The 17,725-nt window shown below is 38.2% G+C and overlaps 1 protein-coding gene across 1 annotated transcript in view; it reads left to right on the forward strand.

Annotated features, from left to right (window-relative positions):
• PLCH2 (phospholipase C, eta 2) overlaps positions 1-17,725 on the forward strand; it is a 44,970-nt gene that overhangs the window by 12,372 nt on the left and 14,873 nt on the right. Inside the window, 12 exon segments of the mRNA XM_009699552.1 lie at positions 906-1,109; positions 2,190-2,310; positions 4,849-5,020; positions 5,304-5,411; positions 8,683-8,841; positions 10,794-10,886; positions 11,389-11,489; positions 12,449-12,546; positions 13,367-13,549; positions 13,979-14,086; positions 14,272-14,396; positions 17,343-17,427. Coding sequence (XP_009697854.1) covers positions 906-1,109; positions 2,190-2,310; positions 4,849-5,020; positions 5,304-5,411; positions 8,683-8,841; positions 10,794-10,886; positions 11,389-11,489; positions 12,449-12,546; positions 13,367-13,549; positions 13,979-14,086; positions 14,272-14,396; positions 17,343-17,427 — 1,557 coding nt within the window.

The raw sequence follows: 17,725 nt of genomic DNA on the forward strand, positions 1-17,725 counted from the left end.
AGAATTTTGGGGAGACTTGAAATGGAAGTTACAGGTTCTAATGTTAGCCTGTCTTGTGGAAGTGTCTGCATATATGTGCACAAATGTATACTGGTGATCTAAGAGCAGCAATTTCATACAAAGATAAAAAGTATAATGTGCTAAAACTTTGCTTCTGAACAAGAGTGATGATTGCAATACAGAAATTGTCCAGGTGATGTTGTCTGCATCATTTGCAATCATCCTGCTACTTCGGCAAATAAATTCTTCTGCTAGCATCACTGAAAGTACTACAGGTAATTGATTTTTTCACTGTCAGGTCTGGGGTGCACTTCAGTCTTATAAAGTGACAGCAATGCAACACTGCAGATCTCTCCCATCCACATGTATGTTTGTGCGTGTGGTGTCATATTGAAATTAGAGGCTGTTGCTTGTACAAGCCAATGTGTGTTGACATTCTTGTGGTATTTCAGGACAGATAGAAGAAAGGACAGTGTCTGTGTTGGGCCACTATTAACTGTCTCTAGGCAGTACAATACGATATATCTTTCATCTCATTTCACTGAGGAGCAATGCCAGGATATGACTGCAGATCTCTGGAGGCTTTTATAGGCCATGCGATTTAATGTCCCAGCAGAGTTTTTTGACAAAAAGTATAAGCCTAAAATGTCAGGTTTGGATTAGATAGATATATTTTTTTCAGGAAGAGCAGACCAGGGAAATGTACAAAGCAACTAGGAATTTCTTGAAACAATAATCGCAATTGGTCACTGTGACAGTTTGGATGTAGTGGTGCTATTTATTTATGTCTTACATGTTCATGAATGTGCTGCTGAATGTAGAGAAGCATTTTTAGGCTGATTTTAGGAAGGCTATGGCAACAAAAAGGACAAACCTGTTTCATTTATAGTATTGTTTGTTTACAGGTTTCACCAATTACATGCGGAGTCCGTCAGGGGACATATTCAACCCAGAACACTACCAAGTGAATCAGGACATGAGTTATCCTTTGAGTCACTATTTCATTACCTCTTCACATAATACCTACCTCATGGGAGATCAACTGATGTCCCAGTCTAGGGTGGACATGTATGCATGGGTGCTACAATCTGGCTGTCGTTGCGTAGAAGGTAAAGACCAAAAAGGAATCATCAGTAGACTCCATAGTTTTTTCTCCTCTGTAAAGGAAGATTCATGACTTCTGCAGAAGACACGGTAACTGGGTAGAGGAAATATCCTAGAAAAATGCTGTCTTCCCTTCATAAAGAACAACAAAACACTGTTGCCATACAATGGACAAATTTTCTTGAGCATGGAAATAAGGCAGACATTTAAAGAGTAGTGTCATTGGTACCAAGGAAAAAAAATTGTAAAAATATTTTACTAACATTCAGTAGAATGTATTGGTGTATATACTTTCTAGTCAAGTATATGACAACCAAACTGGCAAATATGGCAGAGTTCCTGCTACACGTAAGAGGAGAGCTGATACTTCTGATAAAGGAAGTAGGGGTTTATTGTGTGAAATGTTGAGAGTCTCTGCAGTGACCAGGAAGCCTTCACGTGAAATTTCTTCTGACGTTTGTAGTGCCCTTCTGAGACGGAACTTGTTTCATAATCTTCTTTAATATCCTGACCATCAAAGTGTTTTCACAGTTTTTCAGAAGGCCAGTATTATGGTTTGCTCAGGTTAGATTGTGGACATGCCAATGCATGCTTCAGAGGAGTAAAACATTTCATGGAAATATGATTGTGAACAAGTATAAGGCAAAATCCAAGGAGGGCTAGAGATGATTAAGTCTTGTCTTTGCTTGTGGTGTGAGAAGCTTGTCTAAGATTCTCTACTTTCCTTTTCAGGTTCAGTAGTAGCATAATGAAAGTAATGCTATGCTATATCATCTCTCTTGCTGTCATAATACTCCTCAGCACTTGTTAAAGGGAGATCTTTTTTGCTTGGGGCTTTCTCAAACAATGGGAACAGTCATCTGTACACAGTAGAATGTCAAGGCAAGGAAGTTACTTCAGAGGAAGGGCATCCAGCACAGTGAAGAGGGAGATACAGACAAAGGGTGGGAATGAACAGATACCCTGGTTTGTTGGGTAGATGTCTGGCTGGGTTGCTGAAGGGAATTGCAGGGTGTGATAGTCTTCCACAGATGGTGGCCCCAGACGTTACTTGGCTGATGGGTGTCATTCCTTCTATTCTACAGTTGACTGCTGGGATGGGCCGGACGGTGAACCAATTGTCCACCATGGATACACTTTGACTTCCAAAATCCTCTTCAAAGATGTGATTGAAACTATCAACAAATACGCCTTTATCAAGAATGAGTATGTATACAGTCTTTTGAGTCTCAGGGCTATAAACTGGAGTGTTCCCTGTCATCCTTGTAAAGGCAGTTAGTGAAAATCCAGCTTGTTCCTGCATATGTCAGACAGAATTCTGAGAGGTTTTCTGTGGGGACAAAGCCTTCAGAAAGAAATAACAAGGCAAAACTAAGTAGGGGTATTCTGTACGTAGTTTTGGGGCTGTCTTTATCTCATTCGTAGAAGACCAGAGGATCAACATGTTTTGACAGTGAATGTTTTTAGTGGATGTCTGATGGATGTATACTCCAGTGATGCCAAGGTTACACTTGGTTGCTCCAGGGACAGGAAGCAAGTCAGGCAGCAAAGGAATACAAAGAGACAGTAACCCAATTGTGGAGAAAGCAGACTGTTCAAGAGAAATAGGTTATTTTCCCTACCTGTACATTGCTCAGGAAATCAGAGAATTATACAATGGGAAGTTTCATACCTTGGCAGTACTGTCCTCCTCCTGAGTGTCAAAATGTGTGTGTGTCACCCTATCTATTTTTTTTAAGATAAATTAATTTATCACTCTAAAAATTTTCCAGTAGCTTCTCCAAAGCAGTCCATCTGTCATCATTAATAGATCTAAACTTGCAGTGAAACTTCAGCCCAGATAAACTTATTGTGAGCCTGAAATTTTTGGAGTTTGCCTGAAGACATGGTAAATAAATCAAAGGAAAGCTGGCCAGCAGAATATATGACAATGCTTCTGAAATTGTTGCAGTTTTTAAAAGCTTTGCAGAAAGGTTAACTGGGACTGTGTTAAAACTTACTATTTGTGGTGAGTTTTTTTTCTTGGTAAGTATTGATGCTCAGTGAGAGTTTGTTACTGAATGAAATTTGTTTTAGATTTGCAGGTGTTTTCTTTCCCAGGATAGGCTGGAGGCATAGCTGTTGGTAGGCTGCAAATTCAGCTGAGGAGCTAGCTTTAGCAAAGCTAGGAATTTAACTGTAGTCATCAATTGGGAAGGTTTTGTCCTGCAGGCATTGTCTGGCTGAAAGCCTCATTTTTCCTGATGAGGAGCTAATGAGGGCCAGATGTCAGGATAGACGTATTTTTATTCATAATTATTTTAAAATTAATTAATCCCTCATAATTCAGCCCTACAAAACTGGACTGTATACTGGCTTTTGTGTTTATCCTAAAAATGCATAATCTCTAAACAGAAATCCATCTTCAGTGTGCTTTAGTATGGCACCAACCACACTGGAATTGATGTTTCACAAATCTTATCTTGATGCTTTTCAAACAACCAGGCACTGTTATTTCTTGTCCTTAGCCTGGAGAAACAACAATAAATGACAACAATAAAGCTAAATCTAGAAATAATACTTACTGTCTTTGTAGAAGAGGCTTTATCTGCAGACATGTTTGTATGACACTGCTCTGTTGCTAGCTAGAAAAATTCTCATGGAAGAACTAACACAACAGGTTTATCACTTGGTTGTTGGAAGTGGGAAGGTAAAGAGAAAGCCCGTTTGGGGATCTTTTCAGTTGTTGGAACCTTTATTTACTTTTACCTGTGAGAGTACAAGAGGGCTGAAGCACCATGTTGTGGTTTAACCGCAACTGGCAACTAAGCCCCACGCAGCTGCTCGCTCAGTGCGCCGCGGTGGGATGGGGGAGACAATCGGAAGGGTAAAAATGAGAAAACTCATGGGTTGAGATAAAGACAGTTTGATAGGTAAAGCAAAAGCTGCGCACACAAGCAAAGTAAAAAAAGGAATTCATTCATCATTTCCAATCGGCAGGCCAGTGTTCAGCCATCTCCAGGAAAGCAGGGCTCCATCACACAGAACGGTGACTTGGGAACACAGCTCTGAAGGTCCCCCCCTTCCTTCTTCTTCCCCCAGCTCTATATGCTGAGCATGACGTCATATGGTATGGGATATCCCTTGGGTCATTGGGGTCAGCTGTCCTGGCCATGTCCTCTCCCAACTCCTTATTGACCCCCCAGCCTCCTCGCTGGTGGGGTGGGGTGAGAGGCAGAAAAGGCCTTGACTCTGTGCCAGCCCTGCTCAGCAGTAAGGAGAACATCCCTGGGTTATCAACACTGTTTCCAGCACAAATACAGAACATAGCCCATATTGGCTACCTTGAAGAAAGTTAACTCCATCCCAGCCCAAACCAGCACACGAATTGGAGAGGAGAGTTGAAGGCACTGGCTGTTTAGGTTTTTGTTATGAATGGCTTGCTATGAATCTTGCTAGAATAGGAAGTGGAGGTCAGGACTGGGTAGTGTAAGCAGGCAAAAAGTGTGCTCTGGAAAAAAACACATCAGATCAGATTGCAGAACTTTAATTATCCTGTGGCTGTCAAAAAATTGACCATTCAGTTTGGAATGAGTAGTGGGGTATCAATCTTGTGCCCACACTGATTTATCTAACCCCTGTGGATTTAATTGATGGTGATGCCTGTTACAGGAATGGCTCAGACAGTAATAACCCCTTATCTTCTTAATGCTATAAAAGCTAAGTTTGCAGTTGGTGATACTTGCTTATGTCTCTGCATAACAGGTACCCTGTTATCTTGTCAATTGAGAACCATTGCAGTGTCATTCAGCAGAAGAAGATGGCTCAGTATCTTATAGAAATTCTGGGAGACAAACTGGATCTGTCTTCTGTGCACAGTGATGATTCTACCAAGCTCCCTTCACCAGCAAGCCTTAAAGGGAAGATACTGGTTAAGGTAAAAACCTGCTTTCTTTGTTCCATTCCTCTTTTTGTTTGTGATGATTATGATTTCTGCCTGGTTATCACTTATACCCTAATTTAAATCATTTTACAAAAAACACCTTTTAAGAACCTAGTACTTAAGGTTCTGAACAAGTGTCGTCTTATTCAAGAAGAACCTGATTGCATGCTTTGAACAATTTTTCTTTTTTTTTTCTTTCTTTTTTTTTTTTTTTTTTTAAATGTGTGATAGCAAGAGCTGCATGCTAACCTGCCTGTGTAATCATTTTATCTTCTAGGGCAAGAAACTTCCAGCCAACATCAGTGACGATGCAGAGGAAGGTGAAGTTTCTGATGAGGACAGTGCTGATGAGATTGATGATGATTGTAAACTAATGAATGGAGATGTAAGTTAAGTGACTCTTTGAATGTAAATGTATGTTAAGTTTTCCCATCCCACTGAGAAGAAACCTTATACGAGTTCTCTGGGATGTGGATGCGATCTAATCTTTGGGATTAATCATAAATCTAAACCTTCACAAGGTTCTAAACCTTCATGGGGACAGATTTGATAAAAATGCATTTTTGGCAGTACCAGTTCTAGTAGTTATGTTTCAAGTTTGGAATTTTCTGTCTTTTGATATTTTTAATAGTAATATCTCATGATTCTTTATTGCATCATAGTGTTCTTCCCCTCAAACACTAAAAAGAAAGGAAAAAAATTCTACTTATGTCAAATTGTGGTCATTGTTACAGAGCATCCCTTTGCATTGCTGAATCCTGGGTTTAGTTGATTTTTACTATAAGGAGGTGTTAAGAAGGGAGAATATTTTAATCTCTGATTGCTTCAATCTGAAAATCCCTTTATCCTTTTTAAAAGTTAAAATTTTTTGTCATTTTAATCTTCTGGCAAGTGACATTGCATCTTACAGAAACAATATAAAATACACATCAAAAACATTTAATAACATAAGCTAGATTGCCTTGGAGAGAGATTGCGTTTTCAGTGCTCTCTCCCTCAGGCTATTTCCTCATTCTGTGTTATGGATTTGATCCTTTTCATCTAAAATTAAAAGAGAAACTTCTTTATGAATTAATCTACCAAAGAGGAAAAATAATTTGTTTGTTGTTTTTAAATTATTATGTTTAGCACATCACTTTTCACTATTTTAAAGCTGAGATCTGTGATGTTTTAATACTTCATGGGTTTTGGCACTTTCTTGTTATATGATGCGGCTTTTCAAAGTGGAAGGTATTGTACAGCCAGTGGTGATACAGTTGGGTCCAGCAGGCTTTCCACCTGTGTAAGATCAGGCCTGGTATCAAGGTATGACCCTTTTCAGTGGGGAGAAAATGAGTTGAAAGTTGAACCAAAAGCTTTTGCAACCCATGTAGTTGACTGTACAGGGTAACTAGAACTATAAAAAAGAAATAAAATGAGAATTGGACATTTCTTCACGTTAAAACTTCACTGTGATCAACAAAGTTCACTCAGCTTGTTTTCCTATGTTTTCTAGTTCTTTTGTCTGTATCCCAAGTATGGCAGACTGTTTCCAATATCCAAAGGAAACAGCAGGTGATTTGACAACGCTGCTGAAATCAAGGGCACTGTGGTGCTTAAGATCCTGATTTTGCAAGTTTTCCATATAATTTCTAGACTTAAAGATGGTTTGTTCTGAGAAGATCCTAATCCAGATACTTGAACAAGCAGAAATGTTAGCAGGTCTCTCGTTGCTAGAAACTGCTTTTCCATGATTCTTTTCAACTTAGCCCACGCATACCCTATTTATGAAGAGGTGTCAAATAATGCTTATTTTTCTTCCAATAAATGGATGGAGAAATTAATGCCAGAAAGAAAGGTATCATCTTCCATAATAAAATTAAGTAGTAACATGTTGTGGCTAGGTGTATTATTCTCACTAAAGGCTCAGGACGCATTGCTTCGCTGACCTCATTGTATTTGTTACTAGCAATTCACTTTGCTGTGAAGTTTACTGATGCTTTAAATCCGAGATTTGCTACATCTGGGTGGCTTTCCAAGCCAAAATTTGAAGAGCTCAGAAAATCATAGCTTGTTTCATGACAAATTTAACTGGGAATTCTTAAGGCCTAGTGAGAAAACACAATCTGTCATCTCTTGAGACCTGGGATTGTGAGTTTATGCCTCACGGATGAAAAAGAAAGCTCTAGATTTCTATTTTTGTTTCCCCTACTTCCTCACGTGGACTATGATGTACACAGAAGGAGGGAACAGGAGTTCTTTTACGTTTTGTCCTTGAACTGCTGAAATCAAGATTCTAAAGCTTCTCCCATTCCATCCATTAGAATCTTGCATCTATGGTAGCTGCAGAGTCAACCCTGACATAGCATATGAATGCTGTCCATCAACCCCAAGGAGTGAGAGAAATATCGTATACTCAAGAGTTTCCACACATATCCATTACTATTAAATTTCTGTGAAGAATGGCTTATTGAACAGCACAATGGAATAGATCAGATTTTTTACTAAATATGTACTGCAAAACATAGCATATGTTAATCCAGTTCAGTATGGGGAGTCATCTCAGTAACAACTATTTCTATGTTAGCACATCCTTGGCTTGTAACAGACATTACATCTGAATAGCTCTGCTAACAACCAGTCTTGGTTTAATTTAACTCCATGCAATGCTACAGGCTTGGGGAGGAGTTGCTGGAAAACTGCCTGGCAGACAAAGACCTGGGGGTGCTGGTCGACAACCAGCTGAACATGAGCCAGCAGTGTGCCCAGGTGGCCAAGAAGGCCAATGGCATCCTGGCTTGTATCAGGAATGGTGTGGCCAGCAGGACCAGGGCAGGGATCGTCCCCCTGTACTGGGCACTGGTGAGGCCGCACCTCGAGTGCTGTGTCCAGTTTTGGGCCCCTCACCACAAGAAAGCCCTTGAGGTGCTGGAGCGAGTCCAGAGAAGGGCAACGAAGGTGGGGAAGGGTCTGGAGCACAAGTCTGATGGGGAGCGGCTGAGGGAGCTGGGGGGGTTTGGTCTGGAGAAGAGGAGGCTGAGGGGAGACCTGATCGCTCCCTACAACGACCTGAAAGGAGGTTGTAGCAAAGTTGAGGCTGGCCTCTTATCCCAAGTAACCAGCGAGAGGAGAAAAGGAAATGGCCTCAAGTTGCACCAGGGGAGGTTTAGATTGGATATTAGCAAGAACTTCTTCACCAAAAGGGTTGTCAGGCACTGGAACAGGCTGCCCCGGGGAGGGGTAGTCACCATCCCTGGAGGCATTCAAAAGGCGTGTAGATTTGGTGCTTAGGGACATAGTTTAGTGGTGGACTCGGCCGTGCTAAGTTAATGTTGGACTCGATGATCTTGAAGGTCCTTTCCAACTTAAACTTAAACATATGATTCTATGAATTAGAACTGTTTTAAGTAGTTTTACTCTTTCATCACTTCAGACAAGCTATTTCCACTTTAGATCTAGCATCTGCTTGAGGGCCTCATGTGCTTCCATACCTTACATTAAGTCTGACACCAAACTGCAGGTAACTGCTTCACATTATGCAAAAGAAGACCCTCTTTTTTTTTTTTTTTTTTTCCTTTTTTTCTTGCATATAACTTTTTAGTTTGCATTAATCCTGGCTGGAATTACTGAGACTTTTGCCATCGCTGCCTAGTTTAATGATTCTGTTTTGTTTGTAGGCATCTGCTAATAGGAAAAGAGTGGAGAATATAGCAAAGAAAAAACTTGACTCACTGCTAAAAGAATCCAAAATCCGGGACTGTGAAGATCCAAACAATTTTACGGTTACCACTCTACCATCATCAGGAAAGACTGGTCTAAAACCAGATAGTAAGAAGGTGAACACATTTTATTGTACTTCACTTACCCCTAGACCTGATTGTTGTTTTGTTTGTAGCTACATAGCACTATTATTTCATAGCAATGATGCTTGTTCTTTCAAAGGTGGATGTCTAAAGTTGGGCTTTTAAATCTGTTTTGAGACTCCCTGATAAAGATAGTGCGATTTCCCTGAGGTGTCTGCAGCTATCATAGTACTAACGAAACTAAAGAATACTCAGCACTTCCCTTAAAACAAGATAGTGTGAGTCCCACGATGAAGTTTGCGGAGTGTATTTGCCATTAGGTCCCTGTCTCCTCTCTAGGTTAACTAGAATAATACAACTGAAGAATAAGCAGAGAGCCAAAACATTCACCTAGGATGTGGGAGATCCAGGTTTATGTCCCCAGTCAGACTTAGGTGGAACTGGGATTTTGGAGCGATGTTTTCCATTCTTGGATGACTGCCCTGACCAGAATTTCTTTGGTTATTTCAATATATAAGAAAACATGTTCCCTTCTTCTGTAATATTTTTGTCATGACATCTTATTAATGCTTCATCTTCCTTATATAAAAGCTATATTATAAGGAAGAATACTTTTCACGTTTATGTCCATTTAGTAGAAGCTTCTTTTTAATTTGCTGAAAATGAGATTTTAATTTTAGCTGGTTTTATGATTCACATTTGATGCAGAGGGATAGTCTGTTATTGCAGATGAATAATGAAATATGGCAGTCCGTCAATTTATAAACTGAAATGCTAACGACTTCTTTCTCCAAAGTTCAATGACTTTCTCCAGTGTCTTCAGAGAAAGAGGTGTTTAGCATTTCCATTTGTTGTTTTATTAGCTTACTGAATAAATCATATATTATTGACTTCAGATTCGTAGCTGAATTCATTCAGTGAATGATGATGCCAGGTGAACATCACTGTCAGATACAGAAAGCTTTTTTTCTTGCTCACACAGCAATTAGAGCATGAAATGTACACATGAAATGACTTTTCAACAGAAGGACTTTTATTTTCCATTATAAAAAGTGCATATGAAAGTTGGGCTTTTTTTCCTTGGTTCTCTATGTTCTATGCATTTACATTTGTATTTTAATTTTATACTAATGCTTATTTATAAAAATGTACTCACTCCAAGACTTCATGAACTTCAGGCATTGTCATTTTAGAATTTGCAATAAGCCAGAAAAAGCTTAGGAAGATTGTTGCATGCAAGTGAAAAAAAACGGAGATCTGGCAATAATAAGCAGGTGTACTGACTAGTGATTAAAACTGGATGAGAACTAAAAATCAGCTTCCCAAAACTTTCTATGGCACTTTTGTATGTACTTTTAAGTCTAATGGTTTACAGGATGTGTCAGACTGTTATTCCTGTAAGATTCACTACAAGGCCAAGACTTCAAGAATCCTTTTGCATAGGTGTTAACCAGAATAGTCTTGTGTTTTATTAGTCTAGCAAACAATAAAACTGTAAGGTCATAGTAAAAACCATGGGCACTATTGAAGTGTATACATTTTTAGGGATTATGAGAATTTTGTTTCTTTTTTACCATGGAGTATCCTAGTAAAACTATGTAATTGGCATAAATAAGTCATGTCAAACTATGCTTTTCAATTATTAAGCTATAAACCAGTGTGGTGTCAATGAATGTATGTGGTATGGGGGCATTCAGACTTTGCCTAGACGAAAATAAAATTTGGGTTAGGTATTTGTGTGATTTCTTTCTGCTTTGAAAGTTCACATGGACAAAAGTGATGTCAATTATTGCCAGGGTACAAGGTCTTGTACTCAAGTTGTGTTTAAAAAAAAAAAAATTTAAAAATCTGCATTGGTCCGGTCCAGTTCTGTTAACGTTTTTGGGAGGATTACTTCTCAAACTATTTCTGATGATGTTCAGATATGCTGTCTGTAGCACTCTATTTGGTCTGCTACATTATTCTTTCTGTTTTGGTCACTTTAGAATAAACTTGAGGATGATGTGGAATCTGGGGAAGACTTCAGTACCAACAAAAGGCACAGCCGGTCATTGATGGGCAGCTTTTCTAAACGCAAGGTGAACCACTTGGTAAATTAGGACTACACTAAATATTGTGTTCTTGGACAGGTTTTTTCTTTGCACACGATGGTGGAGAGGAATATTAGAATTGCATTGTCTGACAGAGGCTTGCTGTCAGACTGTTCACTGAATGGATAGGCTGGATAACAGTGCATATAACATATGTATATATAAAATATATATATAATAGTGCATAACAGATAGTTTCAGTTTACATCAAGGTCTAAAAGTATTCAAGATCTAATCTGAAAAACACAAAAATTCATTTGTACCTTTTATCTGAGGATTTGTGATTCCTTTATAAAATGTCTCTGACCTTGGGCTGAGACTTCCCCATGTGCATGCGTATCGTTCTGCAATACTGAGTATTACAAAAGCTATCATTTCCCATTTTCTGTAAGTAACATATTCACGGGCATAACAAAGCAGAATTGTATCCACCTGCTCAAACGTTGATCAGATAGTTATGATACTATGGTTTTATTTCCTTGTGGCACAGAAAAAAGGAAGCAAATTGAAAAAGGCAACAAGTCTGGAAGAAGGTGAAGATGATTCAGATTCCCAAGGAAATTTATCCAGGAGCTCTGCACATTACAGCAGGTTTGTTAACAAGTGATTTGGCAATTTTATTTCTAAAAAAGATACCTACATAAATGTACCCACTAAATAGATATGCTTCAAGTCTAGAAGCCAATTTGTTGAAGGCTGCAGGCGCGTGACAGGAATCTGGTATAAGGGTAGATCCAGTGGCTGCCACAAGATCATCAGAATGATCTCTTGGTGCCATTCAGACCAATTAGCAAAGTACAGTTGACCTTGTATGTGTTTTGAGCTCTTACCATCTCATCTAGCTGACATATAGGCCATTTGACCCAGCAAATCCATTAAAGGTGGATTTACAATGTATCGGGTCCCCAGCCCATTTTTTTTTTATTGATTTATAATTTGCCAGATGAAGTTGCATCAACATTCAGGTCATGATTTTGATTTTTCTATTGAAATTGCCTCTTCAAATATCCTGACATCAAAGATCCTTTGCAGAATGGTTGCTTAGGCTTTAGGCTTCAAAAGTAAGAAATCAGATCGAGCAGTTCTCTAGGATACTTTGGAGATTTCTTTGGGAGGTTAGTAGATGTTCTGTTAGTGATAACCTGAAGCAAATGAGGAGGATCAGAGCATTACTTTCTTACAATTTCTTTGAGATTTAAAAAGGTTTTTTGTTAGCACTTGACTAGAGAAGTAAATATATGTATATGAATATGTATTCCACCCTTTGGTCAAAGCAGTTTAGAGTCCTCCCTACGAGATCTTAGCAGGTGAATATTTAGGTCTGCCATTAACATGTCAGGACAGGACATACTTGTTCTCTATGCTTTCATGCCATTGGTTCCACTACTTCTGTGCTTTGACAATGAAGCTCTACGTAGCGTAAAGCTACTAAGTACCTCCTTGGTGGAAGAAAACCTTCTTATATTTCTTTATCCTGTTTTATTTTTAAATATTGAAAGATAAAATTTACCCCTTAATTAATGGGAAATTAATTTGTTTTATCTTTCTAGGATAAATCGACAGAAGAAAACAATGAAGCTGTCCAGAGCACTCTCTGACCTGGTGAAATACACAAAGTCTGTTGGCATCCATGATGTTGAAACTGAAAGTAGGTTGAACTAAAAGTCTGCTGAAAATAATTGCTTTACAAAGAAATTGAAAGGTTTATGTTCTTACATATCTTCTTATTAAAAGCTGGTTTTCTGTGTTTCTCCCCCATCCTGAAAAGATTTTAACAGAAGAGCTGCACACAATAAAGCTATACTATTTTGAAGTAGCTGACCACTTGCCATTTAGAATCCACAGAGTGAGTCTAGAGTTGTGTGACATCTTCCGTAAAGGAGAAAAAGTTACTACACGTAGTAAGTAATACACATGTAGTCTTTGCTAGCTTGTATAAAAGCTGCTACACAACACTTACATCCTGGGAAATAACAGAGGACTTAGGTATGCTCTTGGCAGAATGGTCTGAAGAGCATTTCAATCTTAAAGTTTAGATTTTTAAGTCAAATCTGATGAAATATCAGCATTAAATTTCTAGAATATTTCAGTCCTCTTTCTAAGTTTTCTGCATCTTACTTTGACAGGAATCAAATTTTAGTTAAAAGTGTCAGAAAGAGAGGATTGCTTGCCAGAAAACATAACCTGCCTTGAGCAAATTCAAAAAATCTGAAAGAATTTTTTTTAAACTTCTTGATGAAGATTCAGGTCATTCATTGTATTCAGCTTCATTTTCCCAACCATAACTCCTCCAATAAGCACAATGATTTTGCTGTAATGTAAGAAAAGCATAGTTCCCTCTGAGTGGATTTTGTTCAAATGATACTTGATAGTTATAAAGGACTACTGCTATGTAGTTTTAATGCTTTATCTAGGTATAATAAATAAATAAATAAATAACTTCTAATCTCCTCCTCTCTTCTTCGCAGTCTCTTCCAGCTGGCAGGTTTCATCTTTCAGTGAAACAAAAGCCCACCAGATACTGCAGCAAAAGCCAGCTCAGTATCTACGTTTCAACCAGCATCAGTTGTCCCGCATTTACCCATCTTCTTATCGTGTGGACTCTAGCAACTACAATCCTCAGCCATTCTGGAACGCTGGCTGCCAACTTGGTGAGCAGAAAGAAAACTTGTTTATTTTTGTTTTATTTTGGGAGGGATGTTTTAATAGGAGCTCAGGAATCACCCCTTAAAATACTCCTAAGTTTTCTGCTCATCCAACTTTACTGCTTATCTGACAGATAGGTTACTTCAAACATGTGTCTTACATGCAAGTAGTGTCTGATAAATGGAAATAAATGAACTTCTCAAATGCAAGAGGACTTCAGAGTTCAGAGTCTTTTGGAGAGCTTCTCCCCTGAAGTTGTGATGTAGCTATAGAATTATTTTTCATAAAATGTTTTGAGTTTTTGCATCCAAGAAGTCAAACGTGAAAGTGTATTTAGGTGTCCTTCCTTTAACTGGGTTGTACAAACAAAAATGTTGTTAACGTACTCAGTAAGTAATACCACTTTTTTTTTTTTTCTTTTTCTTTTTAAATAGTTGCACTAAACTACCAGTCAGAGGGGAGAATGCTGCAACTGAACCGGGCCAAATTTAGTGCCAATGGGAATTGTGGTTATGTCCTCAAACCAAACTGCATGTGTCAAGGTAAGAAAAAAGAGCAAAATAAGTGGATCACTTGTTGCATGAGAAGAGTGGGTGTGGATCCTTATTATAGTTTGTTTAAAAATGCATTTCTGAAGCTAGAAGCAAATGAGCCAGAAGGTATCTATAACTAAAGTCATCCCCAAAATTGCACTTCTTTCACATTATGTGACTTCTCATTCTTACAGGTGTCTTTAACCCAAATTCTGAAGACCCACTGCCTGGTCAATTGAAGAAACAGCTGGTTCTAAGAATTATCAGTGGTCAACAACTCCCAAAACCACGTGATTCCATGTTGGGAGACAGAGGAGAGGTATGGGACAATCGATGATTGTTCTTGCGCATTGGAGAAGGTTTATTTCCATATTGGCTAGACTAAGGACAAGGATTTAACTTCCTGCAGTTATCTGTCAGGAGACATAGAACACGAATAAATCAGGTCATTAGCATCCTAGATCTTTAGGTGGTTTTCTTCACTTCTAAGCATCATGGCAATGGTTTGATGTTTTTCCTCAAATTGTCAACACAGTGCCTCCAGGAGAAGCAAAGAAAGGCCAATAAGCTCATCGTGATGCGTTTCTACTCACCATAGTACTCTAAACGTCCTCCTTCCTCCAAAATACCCTTGCAAATAGAGCTAAGTCACTCCGTCTCTTAAAATATAAATGTAGAAAACTGCTGAGTTTGTCAGCAAGGCAAGCAGAGTTACTTGGGAGTCCTTCCCTCTGCACGAATCTGCTCCTGGTTCTCCATTTAGCACAGTATTATTACATGTTTTCTTTCTGTCCTTCATTTTGGCTTCTGTTGTGTGATTATTATTTTTTTTCTAATTTTTTTTGTGTGCTCTCTTGTTTGTTTTATAAAACCCCTGGCAACTTCACTTAATGAAATATTGGACTGAAAGGAGCCAGATTTGCAACCTCTTGGCAACTTTTTAAAGAGACTTTCTTCATTTCTTGCGCTGTTTTTTGGTGTCACAATGTCATCCACACGACTTTGTTAAATATTGGTCTTTAATAAACGCTAGGATGAAGTTCTGTAACAAATTAAAATTTCCTTTTAGCCTTTTGCAATTAGAATCAAACCCTCAATGAGTTCTTACATGCTGGAATTTTATATGAATGTTGCAATCAGCTTCTAAATACTCTTTCTCCACAGAACTCTTTAGCTGACTATATCAAACCAGGTAAACTTCCCTAAAAAACAAAAACAGTATGGTCATACTGAGGCTTTAGTGAACCTAGCTATGCTTTAATTAATTTATTGCCATTTTAATTTCTTTCTTTATTTCTATTTTTATTAATATCACATATGCAACAGCACGGAATTTGTCCTAATTCAGATTGCACTCATATGTCAGATGATGAAGAATAATCTGTTGGAATTCCATTTTATCCTGAACAGTAGGGGAATTAGCTCATGCAGAACACAGTCTTGGAAGAAAACTATGTGAGACCATGAATCCAGTTCCCTACAACTGTTAACAGTCATGTTTTAAGTGATTACTCTATAAGTGCCTGCAAAACATACGAACTTACTCCCCACATCAGGAGCCAACAATATATGGGAAAGTTAACACTGTTAAGATAAAGTGCCTAAACAACTTTAAGAAAAAATCTGCACCCAGTCTGTCCAGAGACCAAACTCACAGTTAGTTTAACCCTGAGCAAGGGTTAGTTTAACCTCCAGCCAAGCACTTGTAGGTTGGCTCATCCTACCCAGTTCCCTGTGCTCCCTGATTTGAGCGGTGTCAGTGTCTGAGCTAAGTCAGGTGTCTACACTACATAAACCTACCCTCAGAAATAAAAGCCCTGTTGAAAGCTACAGTAAGTTAGATGGTGTTTAAAATTCCATGTTTCATTTTACATGTTTCCTTTGCATATAATTATACCGGAGAAAAATCAGACCTTTATTGCGCTGACTACTCTATGTTATGAAAAAGATTTTGTAGAACAGAGCTAGGCAAACAAGGTAAGACGTTTGACAAATACACTGTGTAGTCTTTCCTACTGAGAATGAGGTGTTTTTCAAAGAGTAACAAAAAGCAGATTTAACACATTTGATTTTTTTTCAGTGGTAAAGTATTCTATAGGGACATGGGCACAAGGAACATTTGTGTTCTCCTAAGCATCAAAAAGATTCTTCATTCTTGCTGTGATCACATTGGCTGTTTACATTCTTGGTATCTGAAAGCAGTTACGAGCTTTCTAAAAATATAATAGTTGATTATAGGTATTCTTGTCTTCAGTAGTACTTACTGGGAGATGGATGGTGGATTTGAGTATCGGGTTGCTGTTTCAAATGACACATCATTGAATGGGTCCAGCATAGGTTTTTATATGAGCCACATCAAGGCTGGAACCCAGATTAATCTTTTAAAGCTACCTGCCTTTTCCCACTCCTTGTGAATAGGGATAGAGGTGTCACCCTGAGACTCAACTCTGTCAAAACTTGTCATCCTTTCAGAGGACACAAGAGATACTTATACACTAATTAAAAAAAAAAACAATTACAGGAATATCTCTGTGGCTACCTAGTAGAATGTAAAGAGACTGTGCCAGGATGGTCCTCCTCTGTGATCCCTAGAATGTTCTTCTCCATGTTGCCTTCAGGGAACTTGTAATTCAGTTGAGGTTCACATTTAATTAAAAGAGATCTCAACAGTCAAAGGCTTCCTAGTCTTAGGTAATTACAGCAACCTTCTACAAGACATGCTCCAGTTTTTCAATCTTACATTCTAAGCAGACTTTCTTCCAGAAACGAAAGGCAGTAATAGGAGATGTTTGCCAATCAGCCAGAGGTAGAACTCATATCTCCCATTTGTTTTGACCATTGCTTTGTCCATTGTGCCATGATGACACTGAGACTTTTAATGGATGATTCTTACTGGGATTTTTATAATGTTGCTGCTTTAGAACATATTTATCATAATGTCTGTTTTGAATATATTATAAAGCTTTTACTCAAATATCCACTAAATTAGAAAACATTTGCAGACTAGTGTTTAAAATTAATTTTAGAACAGAGAAATAGAATAGAACAGAGAAATGATCACAAATGCATACACGATTATTCTAAATTATGCCTTTAGATGATTTAGCCAGAGATCTCTCATCAGCATAATAATCCGTTACAGAAAATCTCCAGACTAATAATTATTAAGACAATGATGTACAATGCCCACATTGTAAAAGTCATGTGCTTGAATTTCATCTTTGTCACTCTTTCTTTTAAATATTTGTTACTTTCTGTTTTCCAGATCATAGATCCTTTTGTTGAAGTAGAAGTTATAGGCTTACCTGTTGATTGCTTCAAAGAACAAACTAGAGTAGTTGACGATAATGGTAAGATTATGTGGGGTTTAGTTTTTTTATGGCTGAAACATCCTCTTTCAGGCAATTTTTGTTCATAAAGTTATGAGTAGGTGAAATTCGGTGCCTACTATGGTGAAACACTGAAAAATTGATTTAAGCGTTCTTGATGTTAATCAGACTTGGGTCTTGAATTGTTCAACTGAGTTAGAACAATGTTGTGAAGATCTTGGTGTAAAACAAGTCATTTGTCTGACTTCTTATTGTGTATGAGAAGGGTATTTTGAGCTTGCTATGATCAAAAGAAAGTCAGGTTGTCCAAACTCCTGCT

This window comes from Cariama cristata, unplaced genomic scaffold (assembly GCF_000690535.1).
Source record: "Cariama cristata isolate BGI_N322 unplaced genomic scaffold, ASM69053v1 scaffold13384, whole genome shotgun sequence".
Lineage (NCBI taxonomy): Eukaryota > Metazoa > Chordata > Aves > Cariamiformes > Cariamidae > Cariama > Cariama cristata.